Source organism: Mustela putorius, unplaced genomic scaffold (genome assembly GCF_011764305.1).
Source record: "Mustela putorius furo isolate JIRA1106 unplaced genomic scaffold, ASM1176430v1.1 tig00003850_pilon_pilon_pilon, whole genome shotgun sequence".
Classification (NCBI taxonomy): domain Eukaryota; kingdom Metazoa; phylum Chordata; class Mammalia; order Carnivora; family Mustelidae; genus Mustela; species Mustela putorius.
In genome coordinates, this window is record NW_025422002.1 from 13900837 (window position 1) to 13915155 (window position 14319).

Genomic DNA, 14319 nt, shown 5'->3' on the forward strand with positions numbered 1-14319 from the left:
GCCCAAATAGAGTCAAAACTTGGGGTTCTTTTGCTCTTGAAGTAATCAGTGCAGTCTGAAGTCACAGGCATCTGAGTTTCCTGGGTGCTCCTTTGCAGTCCCTTTAACGAACACCCTCTCCTGGTACCCTAGTGGCTCCCATGGTGCCCCTCTCCCTGGCACATTTACCCCTTCCATTAGACAGAAAATATTCTAGACTAGAGGGAGTGAGATTTCTTCCATTTCTACATCTCAACAGCCAACTTGGCACACTGCAAGTGCTAATCAACATTTATTGAATTATTTAATGAATTAATAAAGTTGAAATGCTGCTCAAATGAAAAGGCAGTGGGAAAACAGGTGCAATCCTCTCCTCTGAGAGAAACACAGGTGTTCTCTGTATCTTGTTCATATAGCATGGGTCCCTAACAAATGACTGCCTCCATGTCCCCATATAAAGTGAGAACATTGGGCTAGCTGTTCCTAATGGGCTCTGTCAGCTCTGTGAGTCTATGAGCCTGTGGCATGCTGCTGGCAAATGTCCCTGCAGCACACTGGGGGAAAAAAAAAAGCCTTGCTCAGCCCTAGATAGGAAAATGGGGAGGGTGAACTGCCCTGTGGATGATCATATAAATGAGCATCCAAACCAAGACACTTTTGAGAGTGAAAGAGGACGTTATTAATAATTGCTCCAGGCTGGCAGGTATAAACTGGGATTGGGCCGGCGGAAACTAGATGGTGTCTTCTGCCCCTGTTCCAAGAACCTTCCGCAGTGAACTAATCCCAGCAAAGCACCCTGTTTGCAATGAAAATGGCCTGCTCCTTCAATGAACCCTTGTCTACACCAGTCTCACGGTATATGTCAAGTGTTCTCAGCTAGACCAGAAACCCCTCAGGAACTGGGGACCATGTGCCCTCATCCTCTCCATCTATCTCCATGATGCTGATTCAGGATCAGACACATAGTAATAAGACCCAGTGAATAGAAGACCTGGGCTTCCAGTCTCCACCATTTTCTTACCCACCCAACAAACATTTAGTAAGTACTTAATCTGAAGCAGTCCTGTGCTGAAGCCTTGGGTAAACAGACATTAGTAGGAATCATAGGGAAATCTCAATCTGGTAGAAAAAATGGGTTTATAAATAAAGGAGTGCTAGAATAGAGATGAGTCATGGTTGGGAGGGCAGAGCAGAGGGAGAGGCAGACTCTCCTAGGGATGGGAAAGGGAGTGGTGGAGAGGGTCATCAACACACATTGGTAGTTATTCTTTCCAGTATCATCTCTCCCTGTTCTGGTAACAGCACCATGATGTTCCTGCCAGGTGGCATAGCTGGGGCTGATCACACCCTTTGGCTTTCAGGATGGCCATCCTACTTGAGCCTGGCCTGTGAGAGCAACATGTTCTCCTGGTCATGCGGGCTGCTTCAGGCAGAGGCAGCAATGTTGGTCTTGCCACCTCTACTGGGGCACTTAGGAAAGAGAAGTCCTTTTCCTCCTAGGAAGAACGAAGCTGGTAGATGGTCGTGAGCCCAGAGATGCTCACGACCATCTTATCACCATAAGGAGAGAAACTCCCTGAGAGTGAAGCCAACAAAGAGGAAAGTAGGAGCCAAGGGACGGGAAGAGCTGATGGAGTCATTTGAGAGTCTGGATCCAGCCATGCCTAAAGCTGCCTACTGACAGACTTTTCAGTTTTCTGAGCCAATATTGTTTCTCTCCATGTTAGCTAATCTGCTTTGGACGCTATTACAACTGAAAGACTCCTAATTGATAGAAGTTTCACAGAGAAGGCGGTGCTAACATCAGACAGTGAATGATGAATAGCAGTTCACTCATTAGTCAGAGAAAGAGATAGGGCCCTGCCCCATGCAGAGGGATAAGGGATAGAGGGATAGGAGGAGCACAGGCATTGAGATATGGACTGGCAGCCCACAGTGAGGCAGCCTGGGGTCAGGCCTGGGGACCTGGTCTGCTTTGACTTACCCGTTTTTCATGTGCTACCCCATGGGGACAGTTGTTGGCTGAAACGGAGAGTGTTATTCTTTCATTTAGGGAGGTGAAGGTGACCATGATGGAGTCCTGGCTTAGCACCGTCAGCTTCATTTGCTCATTCACCTGCAGAAGAAGAAACGGTACTTAGGGAATCTCTGTTTCTATTATCCACCCTTCCACCACAAAGCACAAAACTCCTCTTGGGTTGGGGCCAAGAAAGCTGTAAGATCTTTTCAGTTGGAATTTAGCTTTCATGGAGAAGAAAGAATTCCAGTCTGTCTTTGGGGACTGACAGAAAAAGTAACTGATGCCTTCCCATCCCTGCTCCTTCCCTTTCCAGCCCAAGCTTAGAACCAACTATGAAAGAGACATAGGTGTCTGGAGGTAAATCAGCTTTGGTTCTAGCAGAACTAGATGGCGATGCAGCTTGGGTCATAAGCCTACACTCTCTATGAGTCAGACATGTGCACCCAGGCACCAGGTCTGACTATGAGCCTTGCTCTAGAGTATGCAGAGCTGCCTTGGGAAGCTGACAACATGGCAGGAGGCACCGGAGTGCACTCTGTGGGTGCTTGGGCAGTTGACAAAGGCAAACCCAGCAGGGGCTGAGCTACACATGCTCAGTCCCCTCCCCTCAATCCCCAAATATGTCACTACTCTTACCCTGAGGAGCCAAAGGAGCTTTTTTAAAAAGTCACTTCCAAAAAGGGAGAATTTCCTATGTATCAGTCCTAGACAGAAAGAGGGAGGATGAGCTGCCTTTCCAGCAAATCACTCCTTACTGAAAATTTTGTGTTCTAGAAGTAAGTTCGAGTTCAGACTCTGTTAGCAAGCCAGCTTCTCTGAAGCTCAAATTCCTCAACAGGAAGAGTTGAAAGGCTAGTATTAGGTTCAAACAAGATAAAGATTATGGAAGTGGCTTCACATGCCACATAGGTCCATAAAACACATGAGCAGATATTGTCAGGATGCAGCAGTGCAATCCCACGGGGTCCCTGGATGGTTCACATGTGCAGAGAGTTATGTGTGCACAGTGACCCTACCCAAGGGGCTAGGAATCTATAGCCCCACCTGCTACTGTTCTGTCTTCAGTGTCCCTGACCTATGTGTGCCCCAGACTCCTCTGTAGTAAGGAAATACTCTTTATTTTGGTCCTTCCATTTCCTTCTGCTATTCCACTTATTGGCCCCAAGGTCTACGTTCAGTTTCCGCACCGAGTCCCTTCCTCATACTCTGCAGTCAGTGTGCTAGCACTCTCCAACATCTGGAAAACATCTGATCCATGGCTGTCTTCTTGCCAAGTGTCTTGACATCCTCAAACTTGTTGATCACTCCCACTTAAGGAAAAACCCTACCTTCTCCTGTTCTTCTTCTATGGAGTGTAGAATAGAGCTGTGGTTGAGAGCTCAAGTGCTACAGTTTGACAAGTTTCAAATACCAGTGTTGCTACTTACCAGTGGAGCAATTTAAGGCAAGTTGGTTAGCTTTTCTGAACCTGGGGGCTGTAACACAAGTTTTTTCCTAAGGCACTGAGCAGATTTCATAGGATAAAACATGCAGAGGGCTTAACACAGTACAACTGTTTTTTATTATGCCAACTCCCTGGGCGGTTTCTCTTCCTCTCCCCCATGCCCCAAATATGGGTGCTCTACAAGCTCATCCACTACTCATCTCTTGGGAATTCATGAGCCAACTCATCACATATATCCATCATCCCTAATCTCTCACCCTAAGAGAGGATTATATCACAGAAGCCACTGAGCCCAATCAGCACATCTAAAACTACATTGATTTCTGACTCTCTCAGAAACTTCTTTTTCCACACAGACATATACTCCATTGTGGTCATATATACTCCTCTCTCCTCTTATTTAGCCCCTACAGCTGATATTTGAATGCCACTGAATCCTTCTACTGAAATGGTTCCTTTAAGAAATGTTGCTGCTACCCTTCATCATGTCAGGTCTGACTAGTAACTCCATAACTAGTCTTTGTACTAGCCCATCCACTGATTTTTCCCTTTCTAGTCAACTTTCTACACACAGCTGACCCAAACATGGCAGCCCTCAACTTAGAAACTAACCAGCTGGTTGTACTTCCAATATAGCTGAGTCAGTTCCTACCAGGTTGACCCAACCACAGAACTTGACACAAATACAATAAAACAACATCCCAAAGACTCTGAAGAATAAACAAAAGTGGGCAAATTTTGAAGAATCAAAACTTAAAAGAAAGGGCCAACATAGGAATGAATTTCTACTTTATAGATTTAGCCTGAAGGCAAGCCACAGTCATGGCCAAAACACCACTATCTTCCTGGCCCAGGGAAAGACTGAACCTGTGGAAACTACAATCACAGAAAAGTAAGGATAAAATTCCAGAAGGGATGTTGCCAAAGAAATAGAGGCCCAAATTCTATGAATAAACCATCCATATCCCTGGCTAATCCCTGAATCATGCATAAGCAGGGAAGACTCCATACAGCTCACTTATAGGGAAACAGAAAAACTGAACTGAGATGTGAACTCTTGCCTCCTGCAGGTAAAACAGAGTTTGTGGTGTGAGTCTGACCAAGATCACTGTCTGCTAAAACAAAAATGTTAACACCTTTCAGAGAAATATACCAAAATTCAGACTCCACAATCCACAGATCCTCAGACAACATACACAATGTCAATGATCTAAAATTACTCAACATGTAAAGAACCAGTGAAGTGTGAGCTATTCTCAAGGTAACAGATAAATGTGTGGTATGTCCCAGATGTTGAAATTGAAAAGAACTTTAAAGTAGCTAATTTAACTGTATTCAATGAAGCCAAGGAAAATATATTTGTAATAAATAAAAAATAGACAATCTAAGCAGAAAAAATAGAAAATATAAAGAAAAAACTAAATGGAAATCCTAGACTTGAAATACATATATGAAATTTTAAAGAGCCACAGGATTAGCATAACAGCAGAATGAAGATATCAGAATAAAGTCAGTGCACTTGAGACTTAGATCCATAGAAATTATCCAATTTGAGAACAAAAGAACAGAGTTGGAGTGCCTGGGTGGCTTAGTTGGTTAAGCATCCAACCCTTGATTTTGGCCCAGGTCATGATCTTGGGTTGTGAGATCAAGCCCCATATGGGGTTCCACAATGAGCATGGAGCCTGCTTAAGATTCTCTCTGGGGGTGCCTGGGTGGCTTGGTAGGTTAAGGAGTGACTCCTGATTTCCACTCAGATCATGATCTCAGGACCGTCAGATCAAGCCCTGTGATGGGCTCCATGTTCAGCAGGGAGTCTGCTTGAGATCCCCCCCACTGCTCCTACTCTCTCTCTCTTAAATAAATAATTTTTTTTTTAAGAGGCAATGTCAACTTGAACGTCCACACAAGGTAGCCTTAAAAAAAATTTTTTTTTTCTTTCTCTCTTTCTCTCTCTCCTTCTGTACCTCCCCCTGGCTGTATTCTCTCTCTCTCTCAAAAATTTTTTTTAAAAAAGAAGAAAGAATGAATTAACAGAGTCTCAGAGACCTTTGAGACAATATTAAAATCTCTAAAATACATGTAATTGGAGTCTCAGGGGAAAAGGAGAGAGATTGAGCACATTTTCCCCTAAAACAATGACACAAGACTTTCCAAATTCAGTGAAGGACAAAAATTTACAAATTCAAGAAGCTCAAGAAATCCCAAACAGAACAAAGACAACCATACCCAGATACACCGTAGTCAAACTTAGAAAATCAGATTAAAGAGGAAATCTAGAAAGCAGCTAAAAAAATTAACAATGATTTGAATAACTACAGAATTCTCATTGTAAACTTTGTAGGACATACACAGTAGAAAAGTATCTTTAAATTGCTGGAAGGAAGGGGAAAAAACCAGTCAACCCAGAATTCCATGCCCAGCAAAGATATCCTTTCCTAAAGACATTTTTAACATGAAAGCAAACATAATTTGTTGTCAGCAGATCTGTACTTCAAGAAATGATTAAAGGAACTTCTTCAGACTGAAGAGAAAGAATACTGGAGAAAAACTTGGATTTTCGGAGAGGAATGAAGAACACTGGAAATGTTAATATCTGGGTGAAAACAAACTGGCCGCTGCAGCCTACAAAACAGCAAGCAATTTCCTCAGCCTGACATCCAACACCTCTCACCTCCACCCCACAGCATATACATCTTCTGCCCCTTTTTTTTTTCACAAGCACCACCTGTGGACTTTTAAAGCTGCCACAGTAAGTCCTAACTCTAAGCCTTTAAAGATGCTATTCCTTCTGCCCAGAATGCTTTCCCTTCCCCCTTCTATCCACATGAATCACATGCACACATGCTGCTGTTGCAACTCAAGGGTCACTTTGTCTTCCTGGCCTCTCCTGACTGCACCAGCCCTATTGTGCCTTTCTCTGTATGTAGCTCCAGGGGATAAAACAACGAACTGAACTATATTGCCAAAACACTTTAGTGATGTCAAAGCAACTTCCCTGCCATTATTTTATTTAGTTCCCACAAAAGCAGTGTGAGGCAGACCTACTCTGCATTGATTAGACCACCCAGACTCAAAGGAGCTTAGTGATTTTCACAAAGCTTCATAGCCAGAGTCTGGCTAGCTGGCACAAGGCTTCTCAGGCTCCCATTCCATTTTGTCCACTAAGTCACAGTGATACACAATATGTGGTGCCTGTCTGCAACCAATTTATAATTGTCATGGACTGTAAACTTTTCATAGAGCTACAAAAAGCTTAATATTAAGACAATAACTCAATACACTCCTAGACTGACAATCTCTGACATGGCCAAGTATCAGAAATACTTGTGAAAACTACAGAAATCTAACACTTATAACAGACCACCTGAATCAGAATCTCTCTGAGGCTGTGCCTGGGGATCTTCATTTTTTAAGGTTCCATAGGATTCTGATATGCAAACAGAGCATGGTTAATTATCATATGACTAACCCAGGATGTGGGTACTGTGAGAAAAGAGAAATGGATGTGGACTGCAGTGCCATGATGGAGAAGAAGCATGAGCTGGGCTGTGAAGGAGGGGAAATTTGGTTTGACAGAGAGAGGAGGGGGCACATTTCAGGTCAAGGGATAGGAAGGGTGAGATATGTTCAAGATATTGAATGTTTCTGAGCAGAGGTCTGATCTATAGGAATTAGGATATAAGGATGAAAATCCAGTGGCCAATGCAGAGGATGAACAAGACGGGCATGAGACAGACGATCATGGGTAGGGCACCTGAGCCCTGCCACACACTTCAAGAGTACTTCTATCCATAACACTTACACTGGGGCTCTTAATATCAAGCCACCTTGAGTATATTCTGTGTTCTGTGATCTTTCTCTGAATCCCAACCCTATGAATTTGTCTCTCTCTCATTGCCCTTATTCTTATCTATCTTGTATTCTTATTAATCTCCTGGACTTTGGGGTTCCTTGGAGGGTTTACTTATCTTTATACCCTCTAGATCAGTGATTCTCAATCAAGGGCAAATACTCCCTCGAGAGACATTTGACAATGGCTGAGGATATTTTTAGCTGTCACAGCTTGGGGAGGTAATACTACTGGTATCTGGTGGGCTGCTGATAAATATCCTACAATGCATAGTTATAGCAAAGAATTATCCATCCTAAAATGTCATTTCTGCCAAGGATGAGAAATTCTGCCTTAAATAAGTAACAAGCACATTTAGTTACTTTATTAATAAATTTATCATTATTATTTAATAATAGTAATTCCACTCTAATTTATTTTACTTAATAAAATAAATTTTATTAATTTATTATTTAATCTTTGATGAATGGCTGTCTGAACAATCAAATGAATAATAAAAAAAGACTTGTCCATCAGCCACCTTTGACTTGCAGGTTTTTTATTTTGTGACATAGTAAAGATATAAAAGAAACTGGGCAGACCAACATAGAATTACTAACTATTCTTATTTCCATGTATAGGCATTAAAAACAAAGCTATCGACTACTATAATGATTCCTTCATAAAGTGAGGGGTATTTAAACCATCAGAATATAGTAATATTAACAATAAGAACAAGATAGGACAGATATTGAACCAACAGTTGCTGTATACTGGTGAAAAGTTTACCTCAGCCAGCTCCCAACCACTACTCATCAACTGAGGAACCTTTGAAAGAGATTATAAAGCTCCTGAGGGTAAGGTATTTGCCTTACAGGTAGCACTCTGACTCTAAATGATGGGAAGCCCAAAAAAGGTTGCTGAAGCCCCCCCACCTGTGCTGTCCATGCCCACCTTATATTCCAGGGAAAGCAAAGTCTCTGTCTTAGAAGTCCAGCTCCATTTGTGAACTACGTAGCCTTTGAAGTCATTGGCAGTCCCACCTTCCTCATCCAAGACCAAGACGTATGGGCAACTAGAAGAAATATAGCAGTGAGAAGTTGATGTCAAGCCCCTGAGGGAAGCCTCATCACCACAGACTATAGGCAGGCAGGGCTCTGAGACTCTGTCCTAGACTAGAAGAACCCTGATGGCCAGTGGGCAGCCTCACTTCCTCTGCCTAATATGGTTTGACACCTCTGTTGACACATCTGTTGACACATCTGTTGATGCTATAGGAATGTCAGTCAGAAAGGGCAGGTTTGAGAGAGATAATAGAGGCTCAGGCCAAACCCAAAAGAGAAGAAATGAGATATGTGCCCAAAAGCCTGGGTGTATAAGATCTCAGGCACCAAAATGGGAATGGGAACATCTATAGCAGAAGAATAAGTCATTCCTTCTGAAAACAGTTCCTTATGACATTGACTTTTGACTGACAAGAATATGTGCCTCTCTTAAAAACCCCCATGGAAGTTGTACCCATGGCTTCTCCTTCACTCACTTCTGGTATAAAACACTCTTCTCCACTAATTCTTCCCATGAATCCAGCCAACAATCCAGACCTTAGTGCTCTGGGGGTACAAGTGGAGCAGGACTTGGGAAGGTGCACTTCTCTTTTGCTATGACATGGATCTAGCAAGCAAAGGTCAGCCCTCAACATACCTATATCCATGCAGGTCCCAATTTAGCCCTGCCTCACGGCCTTCCCAGGCCTCTGGACACTGATGGCCCCTCCTTTTCCTGTGGACCACCACCTCAGTGTGTTCCTCTGTAACCTCCAGAAACACTTCCATGGGGCCAGGATTCCCCCAAACCACTCACCGGGCCTTCATGTTGTACTGAACACAGCCCTGTCCTTCAGCATTGAGCAGAGCCAGAAAGAAGCTAGGTGTATCATTAAAGAGGCAGGTGATGGTTCTTCCTTTGCAGCACGTGGGGATCTGACACATGGCGATGTTTCCAGAGGGATAGCTGGCAGATAGTCAAGGAGAACAGAAAACTCTCCAGGTTCTGCTCTCAGGTGCTCCAGATCTCATGTCAAAATGATAGTTATTTGGTGCATCATTCTCAGTCTTCAAAGACCCTCCCTGCACTTTGAATAAGTAACAACTAAATAATTATGGAGCAAAACCATGCCCCATGTGCCTTCCTGTATCTTCTTTCCATTTGTCACAACCACCCTATGGTAGGTAGTATTATCTCCATTTCACAGATGAGTAGGGCCTCCTGGGATGTGGGACTTTCAGTGCTAAAGCCAGGAAAGTCTCAGACAAATCGGGCAAGTTGGATCTGTAGGATGAGGAATCCAAGGTGCAAAGAAATGATCATCCCACATGACAGAACAGTGAAGTGGCAGAACCTGTACCTGAAATATGAAGTATCTTTCTAATGTTGTCAGAACTGCCTCCCCTTATGATCGGTCTAGGAGAGGAGGCAACATCTCCTTGCTCATTTCCTACTAAGGTGACCCCAAGAAGCACTGGTCTCAGCCTAAAGGAATATGGTGTGGACAGCTACAGCAGGAATTTCAATAGTACCCCAGAAGAATTTTAGTGGTTAGCACCGGGGCTCAACTGCTTTCAAATGCTTCCCCACTAATGGGGGAAAAAATAAACATATAGGAATCATAAACATTAACAAATGGAAATTCTAAAGCTGAATAGTACAATAACTGGAATGAAAAAAAATCACTAGATGGGTTTAGCAGCATATTGGAGCAGAAGTGTCAGTAAACTTGAAGATGGATCAGTAGAGTTAACCAGCCTGAGGAGCACAAAGAAAAAAAGAATGAAGAAGAGTTAATGGAGCCTAAGAGATCCATGGCAGACCATTAAGCATACAAACATATCCATAACATGAATCTCAGAAGGACAGAAGAGAGAAAGAGAAGAGTGGAAGAAAGAATATTTGGAAGAAATAATGATTAAAAGTGCCACAAATTTGATGAAAGACATGACTGTACACACTCAAGAAGCTTAACAAACTGGAAGGAGAATAAATGCAAAGAGAGCCATGCTGAGACACATTATTATCAAACTGCCAAAAGACAAAGACAAAGAATCTTGAAAGCAGCAAGAGAAAAGATATTCATCATGTATGTGGGATACTTAATGAAGATATGGACAATTTCTTATCAGAAACCATGGAGGCCAGAAGGCACTGGAATGAAATATTTAAACAGCCAAAAAAAAAAAAAAAAAAAAAAAAAAAAAAGCTATCAACCAATAATTCTATATTGAGCAAAACTATCCTACAAAATGAAGAAATTAAGACTTTCTAGATAAACATAAGTTGAGGCGGTTCACCATAGGTAGATCTGCCCTATAGGAAATGTTAGGCTGACATGAAAGGATATTAGATAATAATTAAAAGCAATACAAGTAAAAAAAAAATACCAGTAAAGGTAACTATAAAAGTAAATATAAAACCAATATTATTGTATTTTTGGTTTATAATTTCTCTTTTTACCCCAGCTAAGTTGAAAGACAAAGATACAAAACACTAATTGTATATCTATGTTAATGGCACACATTCATATATAAAGATGTAATTTATGATAACAACATAAAGGAGGAAGGGTGAGCTGTTTAGCAGCAGAGTTTTGTGTACTATTAAGCCTAAATTGGTATTAGTATTAACTAGTTTGTTGTCAGCTGTAATAATCAAATGTATTAGTTTCTTCAGATTTCCATAATATCCAGACCACAAACTTGATAACCTGAACAAGAGAAATTTATTCTCTCACAGTTCTGGATGTTTGAAGTCTGAAAACAAGGTGTTGACAGGGCCCATCTCTTTCTTTCCTCTTTGTGTGTCTGTTTTCTCTTGATTGGATTTGGCTCCACCCTAAGCCAATATGACTTAATCTTAATTAATCATATCTGCAAAGACCCTACTTCCAAATATGATCACATTCTGAAGCTCCAGATGAACATACATTTTGGAGACACTATTCAATCCATTATACCAGAGTAAACACTAAAAAAAAAAAAAAAAAAAAAAAAAAAACCAAAAGATATGGACTAAAGAAAATGAGAGAGAATAAAAATGGCATACTAAATCAGTTCAACACAGAGAAGAAGGTAATAGTATAGGAACACAAGAACAACAACAACAAAAAGATATCACATATAGAAAATGAATAGTAAAATGACAGAATCAAGCCCTTCCAAATCAGCAATTACATTAAATAAAAATGGATTAAATTCTCCAACAAAAAGGCAGACTGACAGAATGGATTATGTTTAAAATCCATTTAAATATATATACATATATATGCTTAAATATATATATGCTGTCTATAAGAAGCTTATTTTAGATACAAAGACACAACTAGGTTGAAAGCCAGATGGTGGAAAATAGATATTCCATCCAACTAGTAACCAAAAGAAAGCAGAGGTGGTTATACTTATATCAGAGACAAAAGACTTTAAAATTTTTTTAAGAGACAAAGAAGAAAACTGCACATTGAGAAAAAGGTCAATAACTCAAGAAGATACAATTATAGACATATACACAGCAGAGCCCCCAAAAATATGAAGCAAAAACTTACAGGGTTAAAAAAAGAAATAGTTCTACAATAGAAGTTGGGAAACTTCACTACCTTACTTTTAATCATGGATAGAACAATTACACAGAAGATCAATAAAGAAAATAAAGAATTTGAACACTGCTATAAACCAACTAGACCTAACAGAACACTCCACCCAACAATAGAGAATACACATTCTTTTTGAGTCCACAGAACCATTCTCTGGTAGAGACAACATGTTAGGCCACAAAACAAGTCTCAATAAATTTGAAAAGATTGGAATCATAGAAAGTACCTTCTCTGACAACAGAATGAAATTAGAAATCAATGGCAGAAGGAAATTTAGAAAATTCTCAGGTGCAAATGGATAGAGAAGTAATCACAAGGGAAATTAGAAAACAGCTGAAAGTGTGAAAACAAAAATACAATATATCAAAACTTATGGAATAAGGCATGGGAATGAGGTCAGAGGGCAGAGTCTGAGGAAGCAGCCACAGAGGCCAGGACAGCAGTTGACATTTTGGCTGGGACACTGAGGAGCCCTGGGAATCTGTCCCAGTCTCGTGCTCCCATCCTCATCCAACGTGCTCTTCACAGGGGATGACCCCCAACCAGGTGCTCACACCTACATTCAGGGCAGACTATCAGGTGTTCCACTGTAATAATGCTGGAGTTAGGAAATCTCCATTTCTTTGCTCCAAACCAGAAGACTTTGTTCTCTGCATACAGAGTAGGAGTAATGTACGTAGAAGCTGGCTGACATTTAAAGCTGAAGATTATCATGACTGTTTAACATAAGCTCTATTCTGAAGTAAAACTAATTGTCTTGGAAATACTATGTTGGTTTCATTTTGAGTGCTTAGAGAATCATCCCCACAAGAACACAATATACTGGTAACTCAAATTTGCTTTTGGAACCATGAAAACTGCTCATTTTTTGTTTTGACAATACAATCATAGATGACAATAGTGACACCTGGATTGTACAGTGCACTCCAGAGAAAAATCTTCTACAAAATTCTTATGAAAAAGGGTTCAGGGCAGAATCTTTTAAGTATTTGGAAGTTGCCGGTATAAGAGAAGATGAAGTGAAAAAAGCAGAGACATCAATATCTTTCATTCTAGGGATGGTGGAACTTTTGAACTTTATAAGGAAGGACAAGGATAAATTTTACTGCATCATTATTTCAGATTCAAAATCAGTTTCCAAATATTGGGCTTTAGGAGCTACCAGTTTTCATGATGTGTTTGATAAAGTATTTGCAAATCCAGCAGTTTTTGATAACAAAGGTCATCTCACTGAAAAATTATCAAACTCATTCTTTCAATTAGGTGCCCAGAGAATCTTTGCAAAAATGTAGTTTTGGTAGAATTTGTAGATTCAGTTACAACTTGTGAATTATATACAAATTTTTAATATAGGTGATGTAAAAATTGATGCCTGTCCAGTAACTATTTAAAAGAAGAATGATGTTGCCATGCCATGGAAAAGATATACTTTAGAAAAAACTCTTTCCAAAATGTCTCAAAATCTTGAACCTATGAAATAATCTGTTGTAGTTTGGTCTTTGTGTATTGAAATAATTTCTCATTTATAATTTTTAATAAAGGAGTAATATGTCAACAGCATTATGGGATGATGTAAAAGCAGCTCAGGAAGAAATTTATAGCTATAAATACCCACATTAAAAGAGAAGATCTCAAATCAAAAACCATAATTTTCACCTTCGGAACTAGAAAAAGAAGAGAAAACTGAAGTTAAAACTAGCCAAAGGGAGGAAATAATAAAGATTAGAAAAGAGAAAAATAGAACAGAGAAAAGAACAACACTGGGAAGAACAAACAAAACCAAAAGTTGATTCTTTGAAAAGATCAAAAAAATTGAGAAACCTTTAATTAGACTGAGTTAGAGAAAAAGGAAAATTCAGATTCCTAAAATCATAAAGTGGAGACTTTACTATTGACTTTACAGAAATAAAAAAAACACACACATCATAAGAGATGTATATGAACAATTGTGTATCTACAAGTGATATAGTCCATTTGTAAAAAATAAATCCTAGAAACACACAAAGGAAGTTGCAGGATACAAAATCAACACACAGAAACCAGTTGTCCCTCATGAACATGGGATGTCTTTCCATTTATCTCAGTCTTCTTTAATATATTTCAACAGTATTTTATAGTTTTTGATGTAGAAGTCTGATACCTCCTTGGTTAAATTTATTCCAAAGTATTTTATGCTTTTGGATGCTAGTGTAAATGACATTATTTCCTTTGGTTCATCACTTTTTTATTCTTGCAGCTGTTCATAGAGCATTTCACATAATTTGTTGTTAGTATTCAAGGATTGGCAGTTCATGGCAAAATGTCCCACAGTGACCTATAGATATTCAACACAATTCATATAGAAATTTCATCTGTTCTTACAAAAACAGGAAATTTGATTTTAAAAATCATATGGACTTGCACAG

The 14319-nt window shown here is 40.1% G+C and overlaps 1 protein-coding gene and 1 pseudogene across 5 annotated transcripts in view; one reads left to right on the forward strand and one right to left on the reverse strand.

The window, feature by feature from the left end:
- Positions 1-14319, reverse strand: part of CUNH3orf20 (chromosome unknown C3orf20 homolog) — an 89129-nt gene that overhangs the window by 41770 nt on the left and 33040 nt on the right. For 4 of the 5 annotated variants that reach the window (XM_045063353.1, XM_045063355.1, XM_045063354.1 and 1 more), the window contains 3 exons: positions 9136-9285; positions 8230-8350; positions 1964-2095 (listed from right to left, as the gene is read on the reverse strand). In XM_045063353.1, the coding sequence (XP_044919288.1) occupies positions 1964-2095; positions 8230-8350; positions 9136-9285 (403 nt within the window). The remainder of the gene's footprint in view (positions 1-1963; positions 2096-8229; positions 8351-9135; positions 9286-14319) is intronic. The other variant, XM_045063356.1, reaches the window with a different exon arrangement.
- Positions 12769-13461, forward strand: LOC106005027 (annotated as a pseudogene).